The following is a 27,003-nucleotide window of genomic DNA, read 5'->3' as shown; positions in this document are numbered from 1 at the left end:
CATGGTTGGGCTTTGAGTGGACATGCAAAGGACCTGGACGCCAGAAGGTAGAAACACAAAATGAAGATTCCTCCGGACACCAGAACGTTCAGAAATTCGGAGGACACCAAAAGGGCTTTCAACCCGTCATGCCTATATCTTGAGGGGTGGAGACACCCTCAACTGATATCTGGGTCGCTAAAGCAAGAAGGGTAGATAGGACTTATTTTTTTTCTAGGAATCTAGGAGTGAAGTCATCAACTACTGGATAAGATGATTATGGGGTCTGGATGAGCCTGGGGACGGGTGGTGCGCGAAGAGAGAGAGGCTTCAGCCACAGGCCAGGACTTCACAGGTGGGATGGGGGCTTTCCTGGGGCCTGGAGCATAGGAGGCCGGCCGCCGGCACTCGAAATTTCTTTGATTCATTTGTTCGAAGAGACCGAGGGCCAGCGCGGCGCTCCAAGGAGCCTGGCCCTGCCACGGGGTCCTGGCGGGAGAAGCCTGGAGTGGGGCTCCACCACTGGAATGCCAAGAAAAGCGACGAAGAAAAAAACCTAACACCTGCGGGCGGTGCGCAGCCGCAAGGGAGGCGGGGCGGAGAGACCCCGCCTTGTATGCTAATGAAAGCACCCAGCCCCGCCCCGGCCCGGGGGTCGGACGGACCCAACGCTGTGGGGTTTGGAGGGCGCCGGCGCCGGGCAGTGCGCCCACGAAGGCTGATGCGGGGCGTGGAGTCGGGGCTGGGACCAGTGGGCTAGCGGCACAGCCTTGGGGCGGTCAGCGGCCTCCCAGGCGTCCGAAGCCACGGCTCCTTCACAGGCGCGAAGTGGTACGGCCCTGAGGGGGCGGGGACAGGATCATGTGACCAAGCTGCGGCCGCCATTTTGCTCTGCGGTGCTGGTATTTAGAGCGCAGCGGCTGACGGGCCAGGTCGCCTTCGCTCGCCTCTGCGCCCGCTCGTCGGTCTGCTGTTTTCACCTCGCCGCGGCCCGCTGAGCTCGCCCCCCGCCCCGCCCGCAGACATGTCCGAGACCAAGAACAGCCCCGAGTATGCTTCGTTCTTCGCGGTCATGGGCGCTTCGTCCGCCATGATCTTCAGCGGTGAGCCCCGCGGCAGGCGGGGTCGGGCGGGGGGCGCCGCGGGACTCCTGCCCGCAGCGCACGGGGGGCCGGCGCGTGATTTCACTCTGACGCAGTCCGGGCTGTCTGGGGTGCCCGGCCTCACGCGACTGCGGGCTGGGGTCGGGTCCGAGGGCGGCGGGGGCCATGGGGTGTCTGGGGCGCAGGGTGTGCGTGCTTGTCTAGATGCGAGTCTTGGGGGTCCCCGGATTCCGGCTGACGGCCCTACCAGCCAAGCTGCGGTGCGGGGGTGGGGCAGCGCCGGCGCCGCTGCCATCTTAGCCCCGGGAGGCGGGAGGGGGGCTGGGGTGGGGGCGCAGGGGGCGGTGCGCGGTCTTGCGACTGCTCCGCACCCCGCATTCAGCGGGCAGGTGTGACATCACACCTCGGGAGGCTCCGGTCTGTGGGCGGCGGCTGCCGCCCCGAGTGCGCCCGGGAGGAGAGTCCCTGGCCTCCTGGCCGGCGGGACACTCCGTCTCGCCAAGGTCCACAGCCCTCGCCACAAAGGCGGCCGGGGTCAGGTGGTCCGTATCCTGAGGCAGGTCCTTCCGGTTAGGGCTTGTCGCGGTTTCCCAATTACTCTGTCAGCTATGTGGGTTGGTTGGGAAAGCTGGAAAAGGAGTTGGTCCTGAGAGCCCGCAGAGACGTAGAGGTGGGAGCATTTGCAAATGGGGGCTTCTGGGAGACAGCGCTTGTGTGGACGCTTGCTGAGGGTCTGTGCTTTGACTTGGATGAGAAGGTGGCATGGGGTGCTAGCATTTACAGGATTGGGTCTTTGTTCCTTAGGAGGAATTCTCCAGTTTTGGTTCTTAAGAATGGAGGGATGAATGAATGACCTTCCTCTTTCAGGGCCAGGAATCGGGAGGGGCTGCCCTGGTCATGGAGAAGGAATCCAGCAGAGTTCTTGATGGCACCCTGCTTTGAAGTTGGGCCTTGACAGTACTAGGGGGTCAAATATGGTGAAAACTTGCCCTTCTGGGAGACAGAAGCTTAGACCAAACCTGAGAATGTGGGGCCTAGGGAAATAAGTCAGAGACAGCTACAGTGGACTGGTCTGGCCTGGTTTGCTCCTCTGGTAGGTCTGGTTCTTGGCTAGAGTGGCCCGCCCTGCCCCACCCTACCTGGTGGACTGGGGAGGCTCCCAGTACATGTATGTGGAGGGTTTGAACTCTAAACAGTCTCTGCTGACTGTAAATACTTGTGGGGTGGGGACTTGGGGACCCTGCTGTCTTGGGGGCCTTCCCCTGCCTGGGCCTGTCTGCCAGTCACATGTTGTTGAGTGAGCCCTGCCCTTTCCATCCCCTTCCAGTAAGGGGTCATTTGTGGTGGGAGATGTGGTCTAGACATCTCCTTTGCCAGGATACGCCTGCTGTTCCCACACCTTTAGAGCTTCCCTGAGCTGCATGCTATGCATCTCCCTTAAGCTCCTTGTCCCCAGAATGCCTTAGGAAGTTCTACTACCTTCCACCGCAGCTCTCTGTGGCTATCACTCACTTGTTCAGCAAATCTTGCTTGAGCTCTGCCAGGTATTGGGGTGACATCAGTGAACAACCAAGATCTCTGCCTGAATGAAACTTGCCTTTCAGTTTTCAGGGTGACTTCCAGTGACTCGTGAGTTTTCCCACTGACCTGTTTTTCTGTACCCAGTTCTCTCCCTCTCCATCAAGAACCTGAGTGTACTTTTCTACTGAGCAGTACCAGCAGGTGTCTGTACTTTTTTGAGAACAGGGTATTGCTGGCTTAGGCCTTTCCTGCCTGACCCTGGCTCCTAGGGATTGGTACCTGCATACCTGTTGGCCCCTGTGAATTCTCTTCTGTGTCCTTAGCTCCACTCCTCCCCACATGGAGCTTAACACAGCCCAATGATGGCTTGCCTCTTCCTTGGCCATTACCTTTTGAATTCATTTCTGCACTCTAAAATGTGTCTTTCTCCAAGGTTTGTCTTCATATTCTCTGCTGCCTGGACAAGCCCTCTCTGTCCTTCCATGGCCTTTGGTGTTGCTGTTGGATCAGCATGAAGCTCTCTGCTAGTGTCTGGGTCTTGGCCTGCTTTGCACTTGACTCATTGATTGTTTAATTTTTTTTAGTTGTCAATGGACCTTTATTTTATTATTTATGTGTGGTGCTGAGAATCAAACCCAGTGTCTCACACATGCTAGGCAGGTACTCTACCACTGACCTACAACCCCAGCCCGACTCATTGGTTTTTAACCAAATGAGATCCATGCATATGGCCCCCCTCCCCCATTTCACATTCCAGCTTCTCCTTTTTTCTTGTGACAAATATCCTGTTGATTCTTTCTTCATCATGTCTTCCATGAAGCTGCTGGTTGCTCCTTTTCTGTATTTTCAGCGACTTCCTCCCTGGTTTGGTGCTTGTGTTCCAGGAACTGCCTCCTGACCCTGCTCTCTGCCCCACTGCGTCTGGCATTGTTGGCAGGCCTGCCTTTTAAAACTCCATCAGGCTTGGCTTCTTGGACCTGCTGCCACCCAGGCCTAGACAGGTTTTATTTTCTGTAGCTCTGACTTACAGTGGCTATCCCTTTTTCTCTCCCTTGTTCCTCTTGCCCTACCCTCTCCCCAGCCACATGACTTCCCTGCTGTTCTGGGGAAGGGCCCAGCTTACTTCCTGCCTCTTAAGAGTCTCAATACCTAGGGTGCTGAGTTCCCTCTGTTCAAACTCCTCTCCAGTGCCACATGTCAGCCTGTGCTCGCTGTTTGTAACTTGTCCCCAGGGGTGTGAACCCTGGAGGTGCTGGTCTGTTGCACATATGTGATGCAGCCTGACATGGGGCTGGGCCTGCAGAGGGAGCCTCCAGTGCCTCCCCACCAAAACAAAACAAAACAAAACAAAACACTGTGACCAGAAAAGTTCCAGGAATGGCCTCTTGAAGATGGTCCCAGAGCCCTAGGCTAATGGTAGTATTGGGCATCTCAGGATACCATTAGAGGAAGCAATGTGGTCCATTGTATCCCCGCCCTAGCCTGCTCCCTCCAGTCTTCTCCTTGTCATCTCCACATGTGCTATTATCCTTGCCCTCTGTCCCATCTTCTTGTGATTTCCTATTCACTGTCACTGTTTCCTTCAGAATCGCCTGGTCTGTCATCCTTCCACCCCCTAACCCCACCTTGCTGTCCTGGAGGTGTTGCTGTGTTTGGGTCACTGTTCTGTCTCCTCATCTCTGAAAAGACAGAGCCCTTTGGAATTCAGCTCTTCTCAGTGCTGAAACAAGAGTAGGCTTTTTTTTTTTTTGGGGGGGGGTGAGGGCGCTAAGAAATCAATAAAATGTTACAAAGGCTGGAATTGTCCTAGTTTCTTCTGCCTCTGACCTGTGTTGTCTCTGTGGTCAAGCCAGTCATTGCTCTCTTCAAAATGAATATAGTATGGGCACCCTGGGTAAAGACAGGGCAAAGTATGCCATTGCCACTTGCTCCAGAGGAGACAGGCCACCCCTAGAGTCCAGCTCCCCTATTGCCATGTGTGGGAGGCCTGAAGACCACAGGGAGGGCAGAACTTTCCTGAGTTCTCATGGTCAGGGTGGGTGATGACCCCAGACTCCTGACCTCTTTCCTATGCCTCATCCTCTTTGCTTGCCCTTTCTTTTCCCTGGTTATTTAGGGAGGGTCCTGTCTATCAAGGTCACAGGGCCTGCTGTGTGGCATGGGGTGCTGAAAGCTGCCCTTCCTGGCAAAGCACAGCCCCTCCCAGCCCCCAGTTTAGCTCTGACTTCCAGTTTAGGGGCTGGAGTAGTGGGAAGTTGGGTGGTGAGTCCAAAAGCTCTGGCCTGGAGGTAAAGACTTGCTTATGATCAGCTACTTCTGACCCTGAGGTCACATCCATCAGTAGAAGCTTTAGCCTGCTAGTACTGGGGAGGGGACCTTTGTGTGTGTGTGTGTGTGTGTGTGTGTGTGCGCGCGTGCGCGCGCGCAGTATTATGAGCATTGAACCCTGGGCCCCACACATGGAGGGCAAGCATTCTACCACTCCGCTCTACCACCCAGCCTAGACTGTGGTGGCTCTTCCAGGGTATTGTCCCTGGGTATTAGCTAAGGACTGATTGGCTACCCTGGACCTGCATCTGGGCTACTGATCAGTGGGACTGGAAATACTGGGACCTAAGGTGGGACAAAGATGCCTAGAACCTCAAGCAAGGCTTTTGGGACCCTAGCTAGGGCTGCCTAAGGTAGCAGGCAGCAGGCTGAGGAGTGCTAGGGAACAGGGCTAGGTGTCACAGCAGAGTAGGAACCCTAGCGGGGCCACAAGGGCTATTGCAGGAGAGAGAGGTGTGGGCACTTAGCCAGAGGAAAGTGGGAAATGGTTCTAACTGTGGCTGTTGCTTCTGGAGGCCCTTCTGCCCCTCTGGTGCTTTCGGCTCCCCATGTGAGTGCTAACTTGGGGAGCCCTCAGCTGTGCTAAAGAGGCCTGCAGGTGGCTCCTGGCTCACCTCACCTCCCTCCTACAGCCCTGGGTGCCGCCTATGGCACGGCCAAGAGTGGCACCGGCATCGCAGCCATGTCAGTCATGAGGCCAGAGCTGATCATGAAGTCCATCATCCCAGTGGTCATGGCTGGGATCATCGCCATCTACGGCCTGGTGGTGGCAGTCCTCATCGCCAACTCCCTGAATGATGGTATTAGCCTCTACAGGTGAGTGTGGGGAGTGCCATGCCTGGTACTGTCTTGCCTTGGTAGGCAGGCTGCTAACGGCCCTGTATCTTTTCTCTCCTCCAGGAGTTTCCTCCAGCTTGGTGCAGGCTTGAGTGTGGGCCTGAGTGGCCTGGCAGCTGGCTTTGCCATTGGCATTGTGGGGGACGCCGGTGTTCGGGGCACTGCCCAGCAGCCCCGGCTGTTTGTGGGCATGATCCTGATCCTTATCTTCGCTGAGGTGCTTGGCCTCTACGGTCTCATCGTGGCCCTCATACTTTCCACAAAGTAGCCCCTCAAGCTCACCAGCCACAGAACACGATGTAAAGACCACCCCCCTCCTCATTCCAGAATGAACAGCCTGACACATGCACGGGCAGCCACCCCCTCCTCCGTAGTTGGTCTTGTAAATGCGCAGTGTCCTAGTGCCCATTGTCTGTTTCCCCGCCTGGCCCCTTCCTCCCCGTGCTGTGGACATTGGGCCCACTCATCTCCCATCCAGGCCCCCGACCAGTGAGGATGCCAGCCTCCAGCCCCCGCCCTAGAGTGCTCTGTGTATAAGGATGAATTAGAGTTGTCATTTTTCTCTTCACTGGATGTTTATTTATAAAAGATTTGACCTGTTCATGCGTCTATGGAGCAACCCAACTATATAGTACCCTTTAGGTAGAGTGTTGCCTTGTGGGGTCCCCCTTGCCGAGACTCCTTGGATGGAACCGCCCCTTGCGCCCGGTGCCCCGGTCGGGGGCAGAACGCCAGCCACTAGGCCCTGGCGCCCAGCTGTGTCCAATAAAGTTCTCGGATGTGTTAGGCCTGTGTCCCAGCGCTTGTGTGGGCGGGGCGGGGCGGGGCAGGCTGGCGCCGCGCGTCAATGCGTCGCGGGTCACGTGGGTGGGGCGATCATGTGGTGCCCGCCCCAGTCAGCTGAGGGTCACATGGCGCGGGGGCCTACCGGCTCCGAGTTGCCGCGGCTCACGATGCGCGGCGGGCAGGGCGCGACGCGGGCTCCGGTGCTCCAGTTCACCAACTGCCGCATCCTGCGCGGTGGCGCACTGCTCAGGTGCGGGGGGCCGGGTGGGGACAGCGCGGTGTGGGGTGGGTTGGGCGACGGGACCGGGACCGGTGGGCAATCTGAACGCCTGCCGCTGTGTGAGCAGGGAGGACCTGTGGGTGCGTGAGGGCCGCATCCTGGACCCGGAGAAGCTGTTCTTCGACGAGCGGCGCGTGGCCGACGAGCAGCGGGACTGCGGGGGCTACATCTTGGCGCCAGGCTTCATCGACGTGCAGATCAACGGTGCGGCCTGAGCCAGGGCCAGGGACGCAGGGGAGGAGCCCCGAGCACTCCGCGACTGCCTTTTTTTCTGGTCCTAGGTGGATTTGGTGTCGACTTCTCCAAGATCACAGAGAATGTGGGATCGGGGGTTGCGCTGGTGGCCCAGAGGATTCTGTCCCACGGTGTCACCTCTTTCTGTCCTACCCTGGTCACTTCCCCACCAGAGATTTATCATAAGGTGAGGTCAGGCTCCAGGCTTCAAGCAAAAGGGGCGGGGGCGGTCTCTGGAGGCAATCATCCCCTTAACTTTTAAATCTGTTGCTGTTCTCTCTCCAAACACATCGTATGAATCTGAATCTGTTCTCCCTCCGCTTGGGCCTGGGGTGGGGGTCCCCTGGCCTTTATTTATCAGCTGTCCCTCTGCCTTCTAACTGCCTCTGCAGTGCTCCCCACTTTTGCTGTTTCAGCGTCCTCATCTGCCACAGCCCCTCCCTACCCCCACTGCCGGCCTCCAATCCTCCTGGAGCAAGCAAGGTTGCTGGAGACAGAACCATTGCCTGGGGTCAGACTCTATTTCCTGTCTCTGGTGTGTGCCTCACTTGAACATGTCTTCCAGAAAGAGCTGCTCTCCCAGTGTTTCCAGCCTAATTTATCTTACATTTCCCACCCTTCTACCTTTCTTGCTGCTTAGAAGAAATTCCATTGTTCTTGTCTAGTTTTCCTTGGAAGTTTTGTCCTCTGAGCTGTTTCTCCCTGAGTGTGTTGCTGTCCTTTCCAGAACCCTTTGAGAGTAGGTTGCATATGCATGCCTCTGTATCCTTTAATACTTAACTCTTCCTTAAAAACATGGGTGTTCTCTTACACTACCATAACGTGGCTGGTAAATTTAGGAACTGAACACTTTTAACCATGGTTAATTGATCTTGTTCTTTCAGTTTTGTCATTTGCCCCATCTGACTTTTCCTGTACTACAGAATCCACTGCAGAAATGTATGACTGTCTGTGGGTCCCTTTCTGGGTGTGAGCAGGGAGCTGTGGGAGGTTGTGGGGGGGCTCTGAGTTTGGGCTTCCTGGGCCTTGGTCCTGGCCTCCTGTGTTTATTTAGGTATTGGGGATTGAACTCAGGGGCACTCTATCACTGAACTGTACCCCCATCTTTTTTCAAATTTGTGAGACAGGGTTTCACTACGTTTTGGAGGCTGGCTTCCAACTTGTGATCCTCCTGAGTCACTGGGATTACAGGTGTGCACCTGGTGGCCTTCTGACTCTTGTATCAGCCAAAATATTTGGAACAACCTTCTTTATTAACCTTAGTTTCCTCAACTGAAAATAATCTTCGTCTCTCAGGGTCTTTGGATGCTGTGCTTGGTGCATATGAAGCATTTGGTAAATGTCAATTAAGGATGTCTTCCTGGAAATTTTCCACAGCTCTCCAACCACACAAATATCAAAAACCAAACTCAATTGTCCTGCTGCAGTTAGGCATCTGGTTTCCCAGCTGCCTTCTTAGGTTTTGGTCCTTTCCAAGATAACAGGACTCTAACATATCTCTAACATTCCCTTTGTACCTGCTGAACCTGTTCTCTTTCCCCAGGCACATTCCTGTAATTCCAGGTTTCCCCTCTCCTGCCCCCCAAGCTCTACCTGGAAGGCCTTGTTCTCTTGCTTCCCAGTTGCTTCCTTGCCCTTGCATCACCTGCAGGTCTTTCTGGCATGATGTAGGCACTCTGCCCCAGAGGGAGGACTGGTGAAGAATGCGTGTTTTCTTCTCATCACTCACTGGGTCCAGGTGTGTTACAAACAAGACTCTTCCAAAATGAAAGCCTTGGGCCATCTGCCAATGTTGGAGATTGTGGAGGGTTTGGGATGTGTAAACTTAATACTAATATCATGGAAACCGGAGGACCTTTCCCTCAGCAAGCACCCAGCCTTCCTTCCGGGCCCCTTCACACTGGGTAGAAATGGATTGCGCTTTGCCAGAAGTTAGCCAGGTCTTTTGTTGTTAAAGTCTGATCTGACACCAGCTGCTCCTTTCCTGGGCCTCCTTCAGCCCTGCCTTTTATAAACTGTCCTTCCAGGCAGCAGATCTGTTCACATTATTCTCAGTTTCAAGGGCTTATCTGCTGAGTCAAGGGAGAGTACCTCCTTGCCTTTGACCCTACTGTCCTTCACACTTGGGCCTTTCCAGTTGTTCCCTGCTTTCTTTCCCTCTAGCTTGACTTGAACCTGTCCTTTCTCTTTACTCCCCTCCTGCTTTCCTTCCAGACTTTAGACTAGCAAAACTCAGCCATTATCTTTTTTTTTTTTTTTATCTCTAATGAACTTTGTATATCCACAGCTTGTTGGAACAACAGCAGCTCTTTGCCCCAACTTGTTCCTTCCCTAGGTGCCATCATGTTCTTTAGGAATTCACCTGCATACTAGAAAATATGCTAGTATTCCTATTCAGTTTTCTAGTTTGGGGCAATATTTCTTGCTTCCCACCAGGACAGATGAGGACTAGTTCTCTCTCATCTTTTTCTTTCTTTCTTTCTTTTTTTTAAATACCTTTATTTTTCTTTATTTTTATGTGGTGCTGAGGATCGAGCCCAGGGTCTCGCACGTGTGACGTGAATGCTCTACTGTGGAGCCACAACCCAGCCCATCTTTCATCTTTTTCTATGTCTCATTCTCACTAAATAGTATTTTTTATTAGATCAGCCACATAACTCAGACATGGGGACTGCTGTGTATAATTCCAGGGTTTGAGTTATTTTCTCTTTTCTAAACTCTGCTTTTCCTGGAGGTAACTTTTTTTTTTTTTTTTTTTTTTTTTTTTTAATAGCTAGTAACTCAAGTTCTGTAGTTTCCTGCTGACAGTTGTTACTCTTAGGCCATTTAGACACAGAATGGGCTCCATCAGTTTTGGCTTCCTGCTTTCCCCAGCACTTCCTGTTGTCTCACTAGGGCTGAGCAGTCCTGGTATCACCATTCCCCACCATCTGGGGAGTCTGTCCACCTTTCTGCTGAGTCTTCCATGTCCCAGAGCCTCTTGTATTTTCATCTTGGTGGTTTACACTTTTCATTTTGGTGGAATACATCCTCCAATAGCTTCTGAAGAAAAGGGTCATGGGACAATAAGTTTTTTGAAGCCTCAAAGGACTGAAAATATCTTTATTCTCTTGATCCATGGCCTAACTAGGCTAGAGCTAGGTAAGAAGCAATCTTCCCCTAGGATTTTTTGTTTTGTTTTGTTATTGGTGGTGCTGGGGCTTGAACCTGAGTCCTCATTCATCTAGGCAAGTCCGCTACTGCTGAGCTACACCCTACCCCTTAAAAAAAAAAAAAAATCTGAGAGGGAATTAATTAAATTTGACTAATAAACTTCCTGGGCTGGTCTCAAACTTTGGATTCTCCTGCCTCAGCTTCCCAAGTAGCTGGGATCACAGGTGTGCACCACTGAGCCCACTTAGTTGTTTTGGATTATTTCCTTGGTGACTTTTTGCCTGTCCTATGTCATCATTTTATGGGAGTCTCACTGGTCCACAGTTGGGCCTCCTGGGCCCATTCTCTGATTTTTTTCTCTTGTATTTTCTTATTGACTCAATTTTCTAGGTATTTCCTCAGCTTTTATCTTCCAGTTCTTCTCTTGGATTTCTTGCTTTGGTGCTCACATAATTTAAGCTTTGAAGAGCTTCTTCTGTCCCCCACCCCATGTTCCTTGTCTTAAATATTGTATTCTTGCTTCATGGACACATGACCGTTCATTGTCCAGAGGGTGTCAACAGCTCTTTCCTGTGTCCCTTGGTGTGACAGTGCCTGGCTCAGTTCTACTGTTGGCTGCCCCTTGTTGTCTTAGGGTGCTCTGAGGGCTGGGGATACCCACAGGTCAGGGTCCCCAAGGGTCCTGCCTCAGGCTTGTCAGAATGCCAAGGAAGCCTTGTTCTGCTCAGAGGAAACAGGCCTGCCTGGTGACTTGGCGAAAGTCTTTAGGATGTAAACTTCTACTTTCTTACTGATTTCTCTGCTGCTCCTTGACCTACCCTTTCCCAGAGGCCCTCTCTCAGCCAGGGACACCTGGGGCAGGTATTCTAGGGACCCAGCTGCTCTCAAACAAGACTCCTTTGTCAGTGCCTGCCCCCAACCCATTTCTTGAAACACCAGGCACTGAAGGGCCTGAGCCCGTGGTCCTCTCTCAGTCTGTGGCCCACCTATATCTGTCCAGGATCTGCATGTCTAACTTTCAGAGTCTGACTGCCTTTCTCTCTTCCTCTTTTTTTTTTTTTAAATATTTATTTTTTGGTGTAGACTGACACAACACAATGCATTTTATTTTTATGTAGTGCTGAGGATTGAACCCGGGTCCCGCCCGTGCTAGGCGAGCAGCTCTACCACTGAGCCACAATCCCAGTCCCTCCCTCCCTCTTTCTCTTTAAGGTCTTTAAGGTTTGAGGTCTTTTTTTGGAGGTGGGAGTACTGGAAATTGAGCCTAGAGGAGCTCTAGCACTAAGCTATAACCCCAGCCCCCCCCCCCTTTTTAAATTTTGAGACAGGATCTTTCTAAGTGGTGCTCAAGGTCCTGAGTTTGATGTCCAGCATCAGAAAAAATCAATCAATCAATCAACCTTCACTTTTGTTTGGGGCAGGGAGTTCTGGGGAGGGTGCAGTTATCACTTTTGTTCAGCAGGGAGTCCTGAGGGAGTTGCAAGCAGCCTGCCACCCTTGCCCAGGGACCCTTGCAGAGCTGCAGGCTCTGGAAAGCCCTTGCCCACCTGGGAGAAACATGGCATGGGCTGAGTTGCCTGGCCTTTCAGCCTCTGAGATCAATTGTGAGCCTTGTCATTCCTCCCCAGTGCTATGACCTTTCTGATCAAGTGTGGCCTGGGCTGTGAGTGCTGAGCCCTGACTCTACCTGCACTGAGCACTCTGGCCTTGCTGCTTGGACCTGCTCCTGCCTCCTGGCCTTGCTGCTCAGGAAGGTTATGGTCACTCTGTTGGGGCCTCTACTCCACTTACGTTCTAGCTACTGCTGGATGGAGGCCACCCTGAGGGCCAGAGCAGGTTGGCGCCACCTTTGGTGCCCCTGCTCCTGTCCTCGTGGCATGGAAGCTCTGTTGCCTCGGTCCTCTGGGCAGGCTGTCTGGTGTCCCCATTTGTAATTTCCTGCTCTTGACCATTGTGTGGGGCCTTTGGCCATCTTCTAGTTCCTGGGAGGGACGGCCAATGGGGCTGGGCTGGGCCAGGGCCCTGAACTCTACCTGAGATCTCTGGGTACAGGGCTATGGGGGGGCAGGGCTTTAACAGCTGGTTCCCCCCAGGTCCTTCCTCAGATCCCCGTGAAGAGTGGTGGTCCCCATGGGGCAGGGGTCCTCGGTGAGTGGCTGATCCCCTCGTGCCCCCACCCTGGGAGACCCCTACCCACCAGGTGCCCAGATGGGGAGGGAGGGAGGGTGTGCAGGCACAAGGGGTCGATGTGGGCTGTAGGATGGGGGTGCCTGCTGGAGTCACCCTCATTTCCTCCCTCTAGGGGTGCACCTAGAGGGCCCGTTCATCAGCCAGGAGAAGCGGGGTGCACACCCTGAGGCCCACCTCCGTTCTTTTGAGGCCCATGCCTTCCATGATGTGCTGGCCACCTATGGTCCCTTGGACAACGTTCGCATTGTGACACTGGCCCCTGAGCTGGGCCGCAGCCATGAAGTGATCCAGGCACTGACAGCCCAGGGCATCTGCGTTTCCCTAGGTGAGGGGCCGTCAGCAGGGGTGGGGTCTGCAGCTGGAGCAGAGTCTGAACTCAGGTCCCCTATGCAGGGCACTCAGTGGCTGACCTACAGGCTGCAGAGGAAGCAGTACAGAGTGGGGCCACCTTCATTACCCACCTCTTCAATGCCATGTTGCCTGTGAGTGCTGCCCTGGCTCCTGGAGGGGTGGGCTTTTGGCAGCCTCTGTCCTCACTCAGCCAGTCCCTCCTGTCCTGCTCAGTTCCACCACCGTGATCCTGGGATTGTGGGGCTCCTGACCAGTGACCGCCTGCCCCCTGGGCGCTGCATCTTCTATGGAATGATTGCCGATGGCATACACACCAATCCTGCAGCCCTACGCATTGCCTACCGGGCCCATCCCCACGGTGAGCCTCCATGGAGGAGGGGCAGTAGAAGTTAGTTGTTCAGCTTGCCCACCAGGCCCATCCCCAGGGTGAGTCTCCAGGGAGGAGGGGCATTGAAATCAGTTGTCCTGGTCCTGAAGCACTTCTCCTCCAGGGCTGGTGCTAGTCACTGATGCTGTCCCTGCCCTGGGCCTGGGCAATGGCCGTCATACACTGGGACAGCAGGATGTGGAAGTGGATGGGTTGACGGCCTATGTGGCAGGTGAGTGACTCCCATGCTCACAGAAAAGCAGCCCCTCAGCCTCTTGGGGGGGGGGTGTGGAATTTGGGTATCCCCTGCTTGCCTTCTGGGCTCCCAGGCCCACAGTTCCCCTGGCCTCTCTGCTCTCAAGGCACCAAGACGCTGTGTGGCAGCATAGCACCAATGGATGTCTGCGTCCGGCATTTTCTGCAGGCCACAGGTTAGTGGGCCAGTGTGTCTCTGTGTCTAGGAACAGAGGCCACCTCTGGGAGGAACTAGGGTGGGGTGGGATTATGGGAATCCTGTTTCAACAATCTTCACCTGCCCATGTTGGGGTGGTGGTTTCCAGGGGATGGACTGGACACTGGAATGTGGCCAAGACTCTGCAGAGAGCTCATAAGCATGGTAGCATGGCTGCATGGTAGCAAGCAACAGGTTGATGGGCAATGAAACCACAGACCCTGGGAGGGGCAGGGTCCCCTATCCTACCTGCAGAAGGACCAAGGCTCCAGCCCTATGGGATGGGGGGCTTCTCAGGGACAGCACAGATGGACAGGTGGGATGGGGTGGGGCAGGATTGGCACTGCGGGCCCCTGGGATAGGTTGTGTGGTGCCCTTGCACAGCAGCAGATGAGGAGAGGCTAGATGCCATTCTGGAGGCGGTAGGCATCACAGTCCATTGTACTGTTTAAATCAGATGGGCTGACGACAAGGGACAGCAAGGGGACAGCCTAGGAGGCAGGACATGGCTGTGTCCTAGCCCCAGGACTGATCAGAGTGGTGGAGAAGTGAATATGGTCATTTGACCTCTTGGTTAGGGGAGCAGAGAGCAGAGCCCTGGGTGCCTGCTAGGCTGGTGACATAGTGGGCCCTGGTATCACTTCTTTGCATTTGGGGGCTCTCCCCAGGATTTAGGAGAAAGTGGAGGATCCTGTGGGCATGTGGGACCAGAGAGTGCTTTGTTAGGAGAAGAGAAACCCTGCAGGCAGGGATGGTGCCTGGGCTGAGGAAGAGAGGAGCAAGTACTGTTCCTAGAGCTGGGGTGGGGACTGGCTGTTAACATGTTGCAGAGTCCTGGGCTGTCCCCCCCTTGTCTCCAGGCCCTAAAATGGGAGCTTGGAACTGTGAGTAGGGGAGGGGCTGTGGGACATTACCATGATGTGTCCCAAACAGGCTGCAGTGTGGAGGCAGCCCTGGAGGCTGCATCCCTGCATCCCGCCCAACTGCTGGGGCTGGAGAAGAGCAAGGGGAGTCTGGACTTTGGTGCTGATGCAGGTGAGGCTCCACATAGGAGAGGCCCAGTAAAGGGCTGGGTCAGGGCCCAGGTGAGTGAGTGAGTCTTCCCGGTTTCTGGCTCCCTGGTGGCATTGCCTGCCATAGTCTCTCTCTGGCTGTCTATTCCTCTTGGCCAGGCTTTCTGGCATCCAAGATAAGGCCAGACCAGGGCTGCAGGGAGTTGTCCCTTGTCCCTGACTGTGAGGAGTTGGACTCTTGGTTCTAGGCCTATGCCAGTCTGTGATGGTCAGGACATCCTGCATGAGTCATGTCCCTGGGCCTCAGCTTCCCCACTGGGTTCAATTGTGGGGGGAATGACTCCATATGGGGGGTTGGGGTGGTCCCATCCCATCCCTTCTTACCCTGTGGCTCTGCCCCAGACTTCGTGGTGCTCGACGACACCCTCCGTGTCCAGGCCACCTACATCTCTGGTGAGCTGGTGTGGCAAGCAGAGGAAGCCAGGCTATAACCAAGGACCTCAGCAGGAGAGGATGCCCAGCCCCAGCTGGACACTGACATGGCGGACAGTCGAGGGAGCTGGTCTCCAGAGAGCAAGTTGGGACCCCTCCTCCAGGTTGGCCCTTCCAGAGCCTCAAGTGGCCCTGGAGGCAGTGGCTCGGATAAATGTGTGGCCAGCAGGACTTGCCTTGTCTCTGGGTGTTGTTTTTGAAGCAGGGCTGCTGTCCTGGGGCCTCATTGAAAGTGTTTGTGTCTTGGGGCAGAAATGGTTGGATTCCTTGTGGGCCCCCTATTAGGCTGGACCTGTCTGAGGTCTATAAATCCACAGGAAGATAGAGTTGGAAGTGAGCAGGGAGTCCTTCAGTATGGCGGGTGGAATGGAATCATGGCCATGGTTGGAAGACTACAGGAAGGAGTTGGGGACACTGATGGTGGGTGGTTTTTAATGTTTAGTCACATTCCCTGAGCTGGGTGGGCAGAGGGGAGACCCAAGGCCCAGTTCTGGACGTGGGCACAGTTCCAGGCCCTCTGTTGAGACCTTCATGAGGGTGTCCACACTGGTCTTGGAACTCCAGGTCACCCAGCACTGAGTGCAGGAGGTAGTACCCAAGGGTCCCAATCCAGGCCAGGACCCCAGCTAGCTGTTTATCCCTGGCCTGTTGACTTGCCCTGATCTCAGTCCCATCACCTAGCGCCCTTGTGCATAGTCATGGTTCTATGTTCTTTTACATCATAGCTCAGCAGCCCCACCTCCCCAACCTGCCCCTGGTGGGTTTGACAAGCCCTCCCCTTGCCCACCATAGTTTGGTGGCTATGGAGACCTGCCAGTGCTGTTGGGAAGCTCAGGGTCTCACCACTGTTCAGGGGCTCTTCAACTTATGCTTGCTTCTTTAATGTTGCTTGGGCAACACATTCCAGTGTTCTACTCCAACATATTCTTGGTCTTCCTCCATTAAAGTACCATGGGCCATCAGGCTCTTTGGATAGCTTCAAGGTGGGCAGGCTTTGGGGGCCCTCCTGGCTCTGAGGATGGCTGTGACACAGGGGGGTCAAGCCTGGGAGTAGTGTCTTGACTTTCTTCCTATTTGGGTCCTGGAGTAGGTGGCTCCACCCCCTTTTGTGTGATGAGATTATTCCTTGGTGCAAGAGAAAAATGTGCCAGGATGCTGTTGTATGTTGCTTCCAATAAAAGAAATGTCTCCAGGCCACAGCAACAAAACCACTCATGGGCTTTTACCTGGACTGTGGGCAAACATCCGGGGGAGAACAGCTGGTGGGATAGGGGTACATCAGGCCAGGTCTCAGCCTGTGTGTTCCTGGGTACACACCATCAGCCCAAGAATGTGAGTCTATGGGATCCCAACCTTCCAAGAGCTGCAGGTGCAGGGATGCTTAGGTCTGTCCCATAGCCACACGCCTTTCAATATGTGGCTGGCTACCCCCTGCAATGTGTCCAGTGCTGGGAGACAGTTGTGAATGTGGGTCACGCTGGGCCTATCCAGCAGGGCTCATTATGGCCATGAGAGACAGGTGAGCTTGACCCTCACCTGGTTTCAGGCTTTGCTCTTAAATACTTTACTAGTGTTGAGTCATTTCCATCTTTCTGCCAGAAAACCAATGAGGAAGCTGGGTGTGATGGCTATAATCCTATAACCTATAATCCTAGCTACTGGGGGGTGGGGGCAGTGGTGAGGCAGCAGCACTGCAAATTTAAGGCCAGCCAGGGCAAATTAGAGAGACCCTGTCTCAAAAAATATAAAGGGTTGGGGATGTAGCGCAGTGGTACAGTGCCCCTGGGTTCACTTCTCAGTATTGGAGGGAAAAAAAAAAAATCCAAGGAGGAGGCCTATTTGTCATTCTTGCTTCTCTCTTGGGGAAACTGGAGTACTGAGTCCTAGAGCTACAGAGTGGCTGGGGGCTGGAAATGTAGCTCAATGGTAGAGTCCTTTTCTAGCCAGGCCCTGGGTTTCATTCCCAGCATGGGGGACAGGGTAATTTAGCCCAGGCACACCCTGCTCCATTCCATCCAGCTGCCTCTCTGGATGAAGAGGAGGGAAGGGCTCCTTAGAGGGGTGGACAGTGGGTGTAACATTCAGATGATGGGAGCTACCTTTGCAGAAGAGTTTCAGGCAAAGCTAACTGTCCCAGCAAGGCCAGAGACACAGATGTGTGTGTGTTGGTGGAACAAAGACCGCCACTGCAGTCAATGGAGAGAGGTGCAAGCAGGGCTCTGGACCTGCCGTAGGAGTTTAGGTTTTATTTGAGGTGCAAGGGGAAATGCCACTGGGTTTTTAATTTTTAAAATTATGATAAAATGTAAAATGTACTTTTTTTTTCAGTACTGGGGATTAAACCCAGGAGTGCTCTATCACTGAGGGACACCCCTAGCTCCCCTTTTTTTGGTAACAGGGATTGAACCCAGGGGTGCTTTACCACTGAGTTACATCCCCAGCCCTTTATTTAAGTTGCTGAGGCTGGTGAACTTGTGATCCTCCTGCCTCAGGCTCCAGAGTCACTTGGATTACAGGCGAGTTCCACCACATCTGGCAAGTTTACCATTCTGATCACTCGGAAATGTACAGTTCAGTGGCACTAAGCACATTCATATTGTGTGCAGCCATCACACCATTGTTCTCCAGGACTTCTCCATCTTCCCAAAGGGTGACATCACTTTTGCCCCATCCGAAGCTCTGAGCTGGAGGGTTGTAAACGGAAGGGTGGGTTGCCGCTTAGGTCATCCTGGGGGTGCTGGGGGGCCGGGCTGCCCTGGCCGTGGGTGCCAGCGGGGCTGCCACAGGCTGTATGGTGGGTGTGGATTGGGGGACAGTGAGGCTGGTGTGCCCCCTGAGTCACAGTGGGGGCGGGGAGCCTGGTGGGTGGCAGAGCTGGTGTTTGTGAGACACCAGGCCTGTTGCTCTGTCTGTTGGCTGTGTGCAGCTGGAAGAGGTGCTTTGGTGAGTGTAGCCTGCAGGCACCACCCGGTGGCCTTCCAGAACACCCTCTAGGGCACGCAGGACTGAACCACCACAGGTTCAAGTCCTCATGCTGGAGACCCAGCCAAGCCCTTTTATCTCCAGGCCTCAAGGCTCCCAGGACCATTGGCATATGGTGGGGTGATGCGCAGGTCTCCCCGAGCCAGATAGCCCTGCTGGGGAGTGAAATATTAACCAAGCCAGGCAGCGGCAGCGGCAGCGGCGGCAGCAGCAGCAGCAGCAGCAGCGGCGGAAGAAAGCGGAGGGCCCCGCCTAGCAGTCCAGGAGGCCTGTTCTGTCCTGGGGGGGGCGCTGGAGGGGGGGCAGGGGGTGGGCACATGGACTCGCCCACCTTAGGAGGGCTGCTTCTGGTGGTCTCTGCTGGGGCCAATCACAGTGGCCAACCAAGAGGGACGTGTGCTCTGCTCAGGGCAGACTGCTGCACCCTGCTCATAGCACTTTGAGGATTCCCTGGGCCCCGCCCCAGCCTGTTCTTCCCTGACTGTGATTCTGGAGTATGGGTGGACCAAGGGCACCTTTCCCCGCAGCCCACTCCAGACCTGGCCAGTCCCGTGGTCAGCCGCCAGGTGTGCCCCTTCCAACCTGATCCTGCGCCTTTTACCACAGTGTCACAGTTTATTACTAAGTGGTATTGCACTTTTGGTACTGCTTGGCAATTCTGTATTTTTAAAGTGAGCATGTGGAGAGCTTCCCAGATAGGAGGGCATGGATCTGTCTATTGTAAAAGGTGCCCGGGTCCTTTCTGTAAACATGGGTGTTCCGTGACCAGTTCTCACCGCACCCTTGCTAAGGATTGCCTGAGGGTGGGAATGGGCGTATCTGGGGATCCAGATACTCCAGGGCATTCCTCTTCCCTCTGTGACCTTCTTGTCCCCATGTGATCCCAAGAAGACCAGAGAACGGCCTTCTGCATGAGTTTCCTGTTGCTGCTGTAACAAATCACCTCAAATCTGTTTAAAACAATTGGAACTTATGGTTTTATGGTTCTGGAGGCCCACGTAGGAAATAGGTCTCATGGGCTGAAGTCAAGGCAGGTGCAAATCTGCAGAGGCTCCTGTTCTGCTTTGTTTCCTAGAGGCTGCTGACTCATTTTCTTTTGCAAAGCCAGCAGTGGCCAGCAAGCCTCCTTTTCTATGTTTAGAGACCCTTGTGATTATACTGGGCTCACTGGAGAACCCTGGCTAGTCTCCTTTTTTTTTTTTTTTTTTTAGTTATACATGGATACAATATCTTTATTTTGTTTATTCATTTTCTTGTGGTGCTGAAGATTGAATCCAGTGCCTCACATGTGGGAGGCAAGCACTCTGCCACTGAGCCAGAACCCCAGCCCTAGTCTCCCATTTTTAAGGTCAGCAGAATAGCAGCCTTAATCCCCCCTTTTCTGTAGATCATGACATACTCACAGTGGTGGATCAGGTACTGAACATCCTTGGACAGACCATTATTCTGGAGAGAAGGACCCAGGCAGAAGTGTTCCTGCTCAGGTCTAAAAGAGATACTAGTTCCATCCCAGGTTTCAGCATCTAACATCACAAAAAAACGAGGTACCATATTTCTGTCATCAGTGCATGAAGGTTCCTTTTTCCCTACGTTCTTACCAATGGTGGATGTTTTCAAGTTTTGAGAGTTTAACCGGTTTTTGAATGAGCCCCATTTTATAGTTGGGAAATTTGAGGTTTGGGAGGGCAAGTTAGGAGACTGAGATCTCACAAAACTGCCTCTTTCCTGGCTGCCAGTCAAGCTTCTTTGCACTTCTTTGTCACAGTTAATAGGGGAAGATGTGAATTCACCTAGGTAGCTTGGAAACCACTGAATCCCTTTGTTATCTCTCATCCATCTATTCATCTGCAGCCATCAACAAATGCATATTGGGAGCCTTGGGCATGGTGAACAGAGACCAGGGGCAGAGGCTACTGTTTGAAAAGCCCTTTCCCCTCACCTGCCTGTACCTTAACTGGTCTTTTTGCCTCCCTATTTGCCCCCTGTGATCCTTTCCCCAGACTCTGCCAAGCAGGTGCAGGAGAGTCTAAAATATAAATCAGCTGGGCTCTGCCTGGTGCAGCTCTTCATTGGCTTGATACTTAAGTGCTTGCAAAATCTGTGGGGTGTGGACCTACCTTCCCCTTTCTCCTTTGTCTGCATGAATGCTAGTAGTTGTCCTGCCCTTGGCTATTGGTGGTAGCTGGCTTTGAAGGTGGCCCCCCACATGATGTCCTTCCTGATGATGGATATGGGTTATAAAAACCACCATGGCTGGGCACAGTGGTGCACAACTGTTTTTTTTTAAAGAGAGAGTGAGAGAGGAGAGAGAGAGAAAGAATTTTTTTTTTTAAGAGAGAGTGAGAAAGGAGAGAGAGAGAGAATTTTTAATATTTATTTTTTAGTTCTCGGCGGACACAACATCTTTGTTGGTATGTGGTGCTGAGGATCGAACCCGGGCCGCACGCATGCCAGGCGAGCGCGCTACCGCTGAGCCATATCTCCAGCCCCCAGTGGTGCACAACTGTAATCCTAGCTACTTGGGAGGCTTAGGCAGGGGAATTGCAAGTTCCAGGCTACCCTGGGCAACTTAGTGAGGCTGTAAGCAACTTAGCAAGACTCCAAAAATGGGGGAGAGTACTCTTGCGTTCAATCCCCAGTACCTCCTCTCCCTGCTAGAACAAAGAAAACAAACTAAAAAACCCTTAGCTTCCAGCTTGGGTCTGATGGTTTTCTCTTGAACCACTTACTCTAGGGAGAGCCAGCTGCCACAGCATGAAGACATTCAGCTCTGTAGAGCAGCTCACATGATACAGAGACTTCCAGCCCACTGCTGTAGGAATGAGACTTTTTGGAAGTGGGTCCTCCAGGTTTGCTCAAGCCTTCAGATGCCTGAACCAGACCGCCCAGCTGCTGGTTCCCTCCCCGGCTTCAGACTCCCAGAAACTATGAGACAATGCACCTCTATTGTTTGGGGAAAATTTGTTACATAGTAGTAGGTATCTAATACCCTAGCTGTGAGACATTGGGTTAGGTTCCTAATTTCTGAACCCCGTTTCTCCCCTTGTGCTGCAAACGTTATGGGAATAAGTGAGGAGGAATACACGATGCAGCACAGGCCAAGTGCAGCCAGCACATCGGGCATCCTCACTGCCCCCTCATGGTTGGCTCCCAACATCCATGACCTCTCAATGTCAAACCAAGCCCCTGGATGCTTGGCTCAAGACACCCTTCAGCTATGGACAGAGGCATTGGGCAGGAAAGGGACAGATAAGAGCTGGAGAACAGTCTGTCTCTTTCCTCCAGCTGAGGTGCCCATGAACTGTGCTGGACCAGGTGAGACTATCTCCCCCAGTGTTCATTGTCCCCAAGATGGGTGGCCAGACCTGACACAGGTGCTCTGCCTCTCTAGAGGTGAGAATAGAAGCCTGCCTGGCTGGGCTTGGCCTGGGCCTCTCCTGCTCTCTGCTGTCAAGGTCCTGGCAGGAGTGAGGACTGCTCTTCCTCAGCCTCCTGCTGCCCTCCCTGCCTGCTCAGCTGCTTTCTTCAGGGCAGCAGCCTCCTCCTCTCCCCTCACTCCTTCCCCAAGGCTGCCTGGCTGCATCACGCCCACAGCACAGGTGGGCTCCATCTTTCACCAGTCATTTTTACTCAAGTACCCCACCCACTTCCTTCCCAGTTTCTCTGTGAACTACTTAAGAACCACAGGGCTGTGTGTTGGTACAATGGACTTGAACAGGAAAAACGTTAAGAGAACCCAGTCTGCACCCCAGTGGAAATCAGCGTTGCCTATATTTCCTTCCAGGCTTTTTTCTTTGCATTTACTTTACTTATTGGGAGCTGGGGGTATAACTCAGAGGTAGACTGCTTGCCTAGCATGTGTGAAGTCCTGGGTTTGATCCTTAGTAGTACAAAAATAAAACAAAAATCCTTTTACATACATGCTTAGATTTATAAGGGTTATTTGAAAACATTCATTGGATTGTGTATGTGTGTGAGTGGTACCAGTGATTGAACCCAGGGGTGCTTTACCACTGAGCTATGTCCCAGTCTTTTTTTTATTTTTTGAGACAAGGTCTCACTAAATTGCTGAGGCTGGCCTCAAACTTGAGACCCTCTTTCTTCAGTCTCTGGGATTACAGTCATGTGTCACTGTATCTGGCCATGTGTGATTTTTTTGTTGTTTGTTTTGTACTAAGGACCTTTTGAACTTTTTTGAGACAAGTTCTTGCTAAATTGCTGAGGCTGGCCTTAATCTTGAGACCCTCCCAAGTCATTGGGATTATAGGCATGCACCTCCATGCCCAGATGTCTGTCTGCTTTTCTAGAAATATCTTTATACTTTTTATGATTCATCATTTTTGGTCATTATTTCTTGCCTTTCTGTTGAAATGGTAAGGATTCAGTTTTTATTTGTTTGTTTATTTTTATGTGGTGCTGAGGATTGAACCCAGGACCTCATGCATGCGAGGCAAGCGCTCTACCACTGAGCCACAACCCCAGCCCAAGGATTCAGTTTTTATACCTGCCATGTCTTCTGCCTCCTGTCCAGGTAGAATATGATGACTACAGACAGAATCAGTGTAACTGACCATGACTGTAAATATCAGTCACAGTAGAGAGGATTGAGAAGAGGTATGGGCTGTGATTGTGATTCCTTTTTGGTAGAGCTATTCTGGATTTTTTTTTCTCATTTCCCTGTGAGTTCCTCAATTTAACTCAAATTTTCCCCCTGATACTAGGGATTGAACCCAGGTGTGTTCTACCACTTAGCTATACCCCCAGCCCTTTTTTTTTTTTTTTTAATTTTTGGGTACCAGTGATTGAACTCAGGGGCACTCGACCACTGAGCCATGTCCCCAGTCTTATTATGTATTTTATTTAGAGACAGGGTCTCACTGAGTTGCTAGCACATTGCTTTTGCTGGGGCTGGCTTTGAACTCGAGATCCTTCTACCTTAGCCTCCCAAGCTGCTAGTGGTTGCACCATCTTGCCTGGCTTATTTTTTGAGATAGGGTCTCACTACATTGCTGAAGCTGGCCTTGAACTTGTGATCCTCCTACCTTAAGCTCCTTAGTCACTGGGTTCTAGGTGTGGCCATCATGCCCAACCTGAATTCAAGTTTATTTGTGGCAAGAATCTATAATGTCCTCTAGAAGTCTACTCCACTTCAGTCTGGGTATTCCTTGCTGACAGCTCTTATCCTGGCATTTTCCCATCCTATTCACTTAAATTCTACCTTTTAACTGGGGCAGCATGTCTATAATCTCTTAGGGGTTAATGTACAGGCTTTGGCCACATGGATATGGCTGAGGCAGGAGAACTATAAGTTCAAGGCCAGGGTTGGGTTTGATCCTCAGTACCACATAAAATAAACAAAATAAAGGTATTGTGTTCACCTACAAAAAAAAAAAAAAAAAAGTTCAAGGCCTGCCTAGGCAACTTAGACCCTGTCTCAAGATAAAAAATTTTAAAAAGCTAGGGCTATAACCTCTGTGGTAGAGTGTCCCCAGGGTTCAATCTCCATTGCCCTCCTACCCGCCCAAAATTACCAAAACTGTGACCTAGTTACCTGATTTTCTTTATTGGGGGGGTAGGGTGGGGTGGGTATTGAACCCAGGGGCTTCACCACCAAGCTATACCCCCAGCCCTCTTTATTTTTTGAGACAGGGTTTCACTAAGTTGCTTAGGACCTTGCTAAATTGCTGAGATTGGCCTTGAACTTGTGATCCTCCTGCCTTAGCTTCCTGAGTCATAAGAATTACAGGTGTGTGCCACCATTCTGGGCTCAGGAAAAGTTTTTATTGCTTTGTGAGGACCAAAATAAATAGAATGGCTGTTGACTAAGAGCAGAGTTGGTCAGGTCTGGTTTTAAGACCTGTGCTCGGTGACCTTGAACTCTGTTCTACAGCACAGTAGACAAGCCACAGAAGCCTGTCTCCTCAAATGAAAAGTGGGAACCATCATAGCAGCTGATGCTCATGGGCTGTTGTGTGGAACAAGCAGACACTGCTTGTGGTGACTTGAGGGGGTGCTGGGGTTGGTGTCTCCAGTGGTTATGTATGTTTTGAGATATGAGAGCTTGTGTCCACTTTGAGCTTCTCTCTGTGCACTCAGGGTGAGAGTGTAAACTAGACTACCCTTTCTGAAGTGGGGCAGGTAGTTTGGCAGCATGAATTATATTTTGGTCCAGTAATTCCATAGGCTAAGAATTTATCCTAAAGAGATAAGGAAGGGCGTGCTGGATTTCAGTGTAGTCCTTGTTCATGAGGGAAAAATAAAACAAAACAAAAAATCTGGGAATCATTTTCTTTTTTTTTTTTTTAAAGAGAGTGAGAGAGGGGAGAGAGAGAGAGAGAGAGAGAGAGAGAGAGAGAGAGAGAGAGAGAGAGTTTTTTAATATTTATTTTTTAGTTCTCGGCGGACACAACATCTTTGTTGGTATGTGGTGCTGAGGATCGAACCCGGGTCGCACGCATGCCAGGCGAGCGCGCTACCGCTTGAGCCACATCCCCAGCCCTGGGAATCATTTTCATGTCTATTAGGAAATCAATACCTGAATGTATAAACATTTATTTCATCTTTAAATGTTATGTTCCTCTAGTGGCCTCCTCTGGACTTATACAACTGAGGAAAAGAGGTCAGGAGAGCCATACAGGATACAGATGATACATTGTTAAGTGAAAGAAACAAGTATCAAAACAGCAAGAATAGCATGGGGTTAGGGGTTATAGTTGCCAGTTTTTTTGTTTGTTTGTTTGTTTTTTGTTTGAAGTGGGTTACTGGGGATTGAATTTAAGGCCTGGAGCATGTTAGGCAAGTGTTCTACCACTGAGCTATATACCCAGCTCTTTTTAAAATTTTATTGAGACTGTGTCTGTCAAGCTGCCCAGGATGTCCTTGAACTTGTGATTCCCCTGTGTCAGCCACCTCCTTAACCTCAGTAGCTGGGACTTCAGGCATATACCACCATACCTTTTTTTTTTTTTATGATGTTGTTTTTTAAAGGTCTATAAATGTACAGAGGGCAAGGACAGTCAGTCAGAGCTAACAGGGGTTGATGTACAGGCTTTGGCCACATGGATATTTGGATCCTGACACTGCACGACCCTGAGCAAGTTGCAGAACTGCCTCCCAGTGCCTCAGTTTCCTCATCTAAAAAGTGGAGCAACAATATCAGAGGTGCTGGATTAGGGTTTTCAGACAAAGTTGCACTATGTTGCCCAGGCTGGACTTGAAATTCTGGGCTCAAGAGATCCTCTTGCAGGGCTGGGGATGTGGCTCAAGTAGTAGTGTGCTTACCTAGCATGTTTGAGGTACTGGGTTCGATTCTCAGCACCCCATAAAAATAAAATATAGATATTGTGTCCACCTAAAAAACTAATAAAAATTTAAAAAAAGAGAGAGATCCTCTTGCTTCAGCCTCCTGAGTAGTTGAGACTGTCAGCATATGCCTTTGTGCCTCCTCCCCCTTTTTGTTACAAGGGATTGCCCTGGGGAGGAGTGCTTAACCACTGAGCCATATCCCCAGCCTTATTATTATTATTTTTATTTTATTTAGTTGTAGATGGACACAATCAATACCTTTGCTTTATTTATTTATTTTTATGTGGTACTGAGGATCAAACCCAGTGCCTCACATGTGCTAGGCAAGTGTTTTACCACTGAGCAACAAACTGAGCCCCTATTATTTTATTTTGAGACAGTGTCTAGCTAAGTTGCTTAGGGCTTCAGTAAGTTGGCTTTGAACTTGCAATCCTCCTGCCTCAGCCTCCCAAGCTGTTAGGATTACAGGATTGCACTACCATGCTGGGTTTTGTACCTGGTTTTGAATTTTAATTTTTTAAATAAAGATTTATTGCTGTTGGAAAATTTGAAAACAGATTGTTTAAAACTTCAGAGGCTGTGGTGTGGCTCCATGGTAGTCTGCGTGTTTAGCATATATGAGGCCCTGGGTTCTATCCCCAGTACCAAAAAAATATAAAATAAAAAAATACCTTCAGGTAATAAGGGTGATCCTAGTTTTAAGACACTATCGCATCACAAAAATGAGAAGTACTGAATATTGCTGAATTGTTCACTTAAAAATGGTTAAAGGTGCCAGGCGTGGTAGCCCATGTTTCTAAGCCCAGCGATGCAGGAGGTTGGAAAGTTTGAGGGAGGCCGGCCGGCTTCAGCAAATTAGTGAGGTTCTAAGCAACTTAGTGAGATTCTGTCTCAAAATAAAAGTTAAATAAAGGTCTGGGGATGTGGTTCAGTGCTAAACTGCCTCTAGGATCAATACCCAGTATCAAGTTAAAGCCAGGGGGTGTAGCTCAATAGTAGAGCACTTGCCTAGCATATGCGGGGCCCTAATAAAATAGGTTAAAATGCTAAATTTTATGCGTATTTCACTGCAATATAAAAAACCCATTACCACCACCACCATCATCATCAAAACAATTACCACCACCAAAAAGAAGAAGGAACCACAAGAACATTAGGCAAAGACACAGTTCCGAGGGTGTTGCGGGACTGTTAGTGCGCCTGTTAAATGCTTCGATGGCCCCTTTCCTCCGTTGTCGCTCGTGAGCTGTAAACTCTCATAGGTTGCCTCCTGGCATTCACGCAGGGCCGGCCCGAGTCTGAGCCGCGGGTTCTAGCACAGCCCGGCAGCTTGCTACGGGCGTGACCTTGACGGGACCGGGTTCGGAGCCTCAGTTTCCCGGACCCGGAGCGGCAATGACAGCTCGGCCGATCCCGCCCAGCGGTCCGGGATTGGCTCGCGCAGGATTCCCTCCGGAGGCGGGACCAGGCCCCAACCCGGAAATGCGGCCCGGGACGCGGGCGGGGCCCCCGTGGGACGCGGCGAGCGACGGCGGACGCGGCCAATGGGTGCGGGCGGTGGCGGCGGCGCGGCGGAAGTCCTGCTCGGCGTCGCGCGGGGGCGGGGTGGCGCCGGGGGCGGCGGGCGGCGG

At 52.0% G+C, this 27,003-nt stretch overlaps 2 protein-coding genes and 1 non-coding gene across 6 annotated transcripts; 2 read left to right on the top strand and 1 right to left on the bottom strand.

Moving 5' to 3' along the window:
• The first annotated feature begins 655 nt into the window (after window positions 1–655).
• Window positions 656–6,332, top strand: Atp6v0c (ATPase H+ transporting V0 subunit c). The gene is made up of 3 exons (XM_026385467.2): window positions 656–1,082; window positions 5,564–5,747; window positions 5,832–6,332. The coding sequence occupies exons 1-3, from the start codon at window positions 1,004–1,006 to the stop codon at window positions 6,034–6,036; spliced, it is 468 nt and encodes a 155-aa protein (XP_026241252.1). The 5' UTR covers window positions 656–1,003; the 3' UTR covers window positions 6,037–6,332.
• A 357-nt stretch (window positions 6,333–6,689) lies between these two features.
• Amdhd2 (amidohydrolase domain containing 2) lies at window positions 6,690–16,273 on the top strand. Of its 4 annotated transcripts, none has more exons than XM_026385600.2 (13): window positions 6,690–6,804; window positions 6,902–7,038; window positions 7,116–7,255; window positions 7,485–7,579; window positions 8,740–8,806; window positions 12,315–12,369; window positions 12,524–12,736; window positions 12,805–12,893; window positions 12,976–13,120; window positions 13,254–13,361; window positions 13,492–13,560; window positions 14,514–14,615; window positions 14,996–16,273. In XM_026385600.2, the coding sequence occupies exons 1-13, from the start codon at window positions 6,722–6,724 to the stop codon at window positions 15,082–15,084; spliced, it is 1,392 nt and encodes a 463-aa protein (XP_026241385.2). In that variant the 5' UTR covers window positions 6,690–6,721; the 3' UTR covers window positions 15,085–16,273. The 4 variants fall into 4 exon arrangements, with proteins under 4 accessions (XP_026241385.2, XP_026241383.2, XP_026241387.2 ...); XM_026385598.2 differs by having other exon boundaries at window positions 7,485–7,603; XM_026385602.2 differs by lacking the exons at window positions 7,485–7,579; window positions 8,740–8,806.
• A 6,202-nt stretch (window positions 16,274–22,475) lies between these two features.
• Window positions 22,476–22,548, bottom strand: Trnaa-cgc (transfer RNA alanine (anticodon CGC)). The gene has a single exon. It is a non-coding gene; the product is annotated as a tRNA-Ala (tRNA).
• Window positions 22,549–27,003: the final 4,455 nt, after the last annotated feature.

The sequence above is a fragment of the Urocitellus parryii genome, chromosome 9 (assembly GCF_045843805.1).
Source record: "Urocitellus parryii isolate mUroPar1 chromosome 9, mUroPar1.hap1, whole genome shotgun sequence".
In the NCBI taxonomy this organism is placed as follows: domain Eukaryota; kingdom Metazoa; phylum Chordata; class Mammalia; order Rodentia; family Sciuridae; genus Urocitellus; species Urocitellus parryii.
This window is presented reverse-complemented; position numbering and strand designations above follow the sequence as displayed.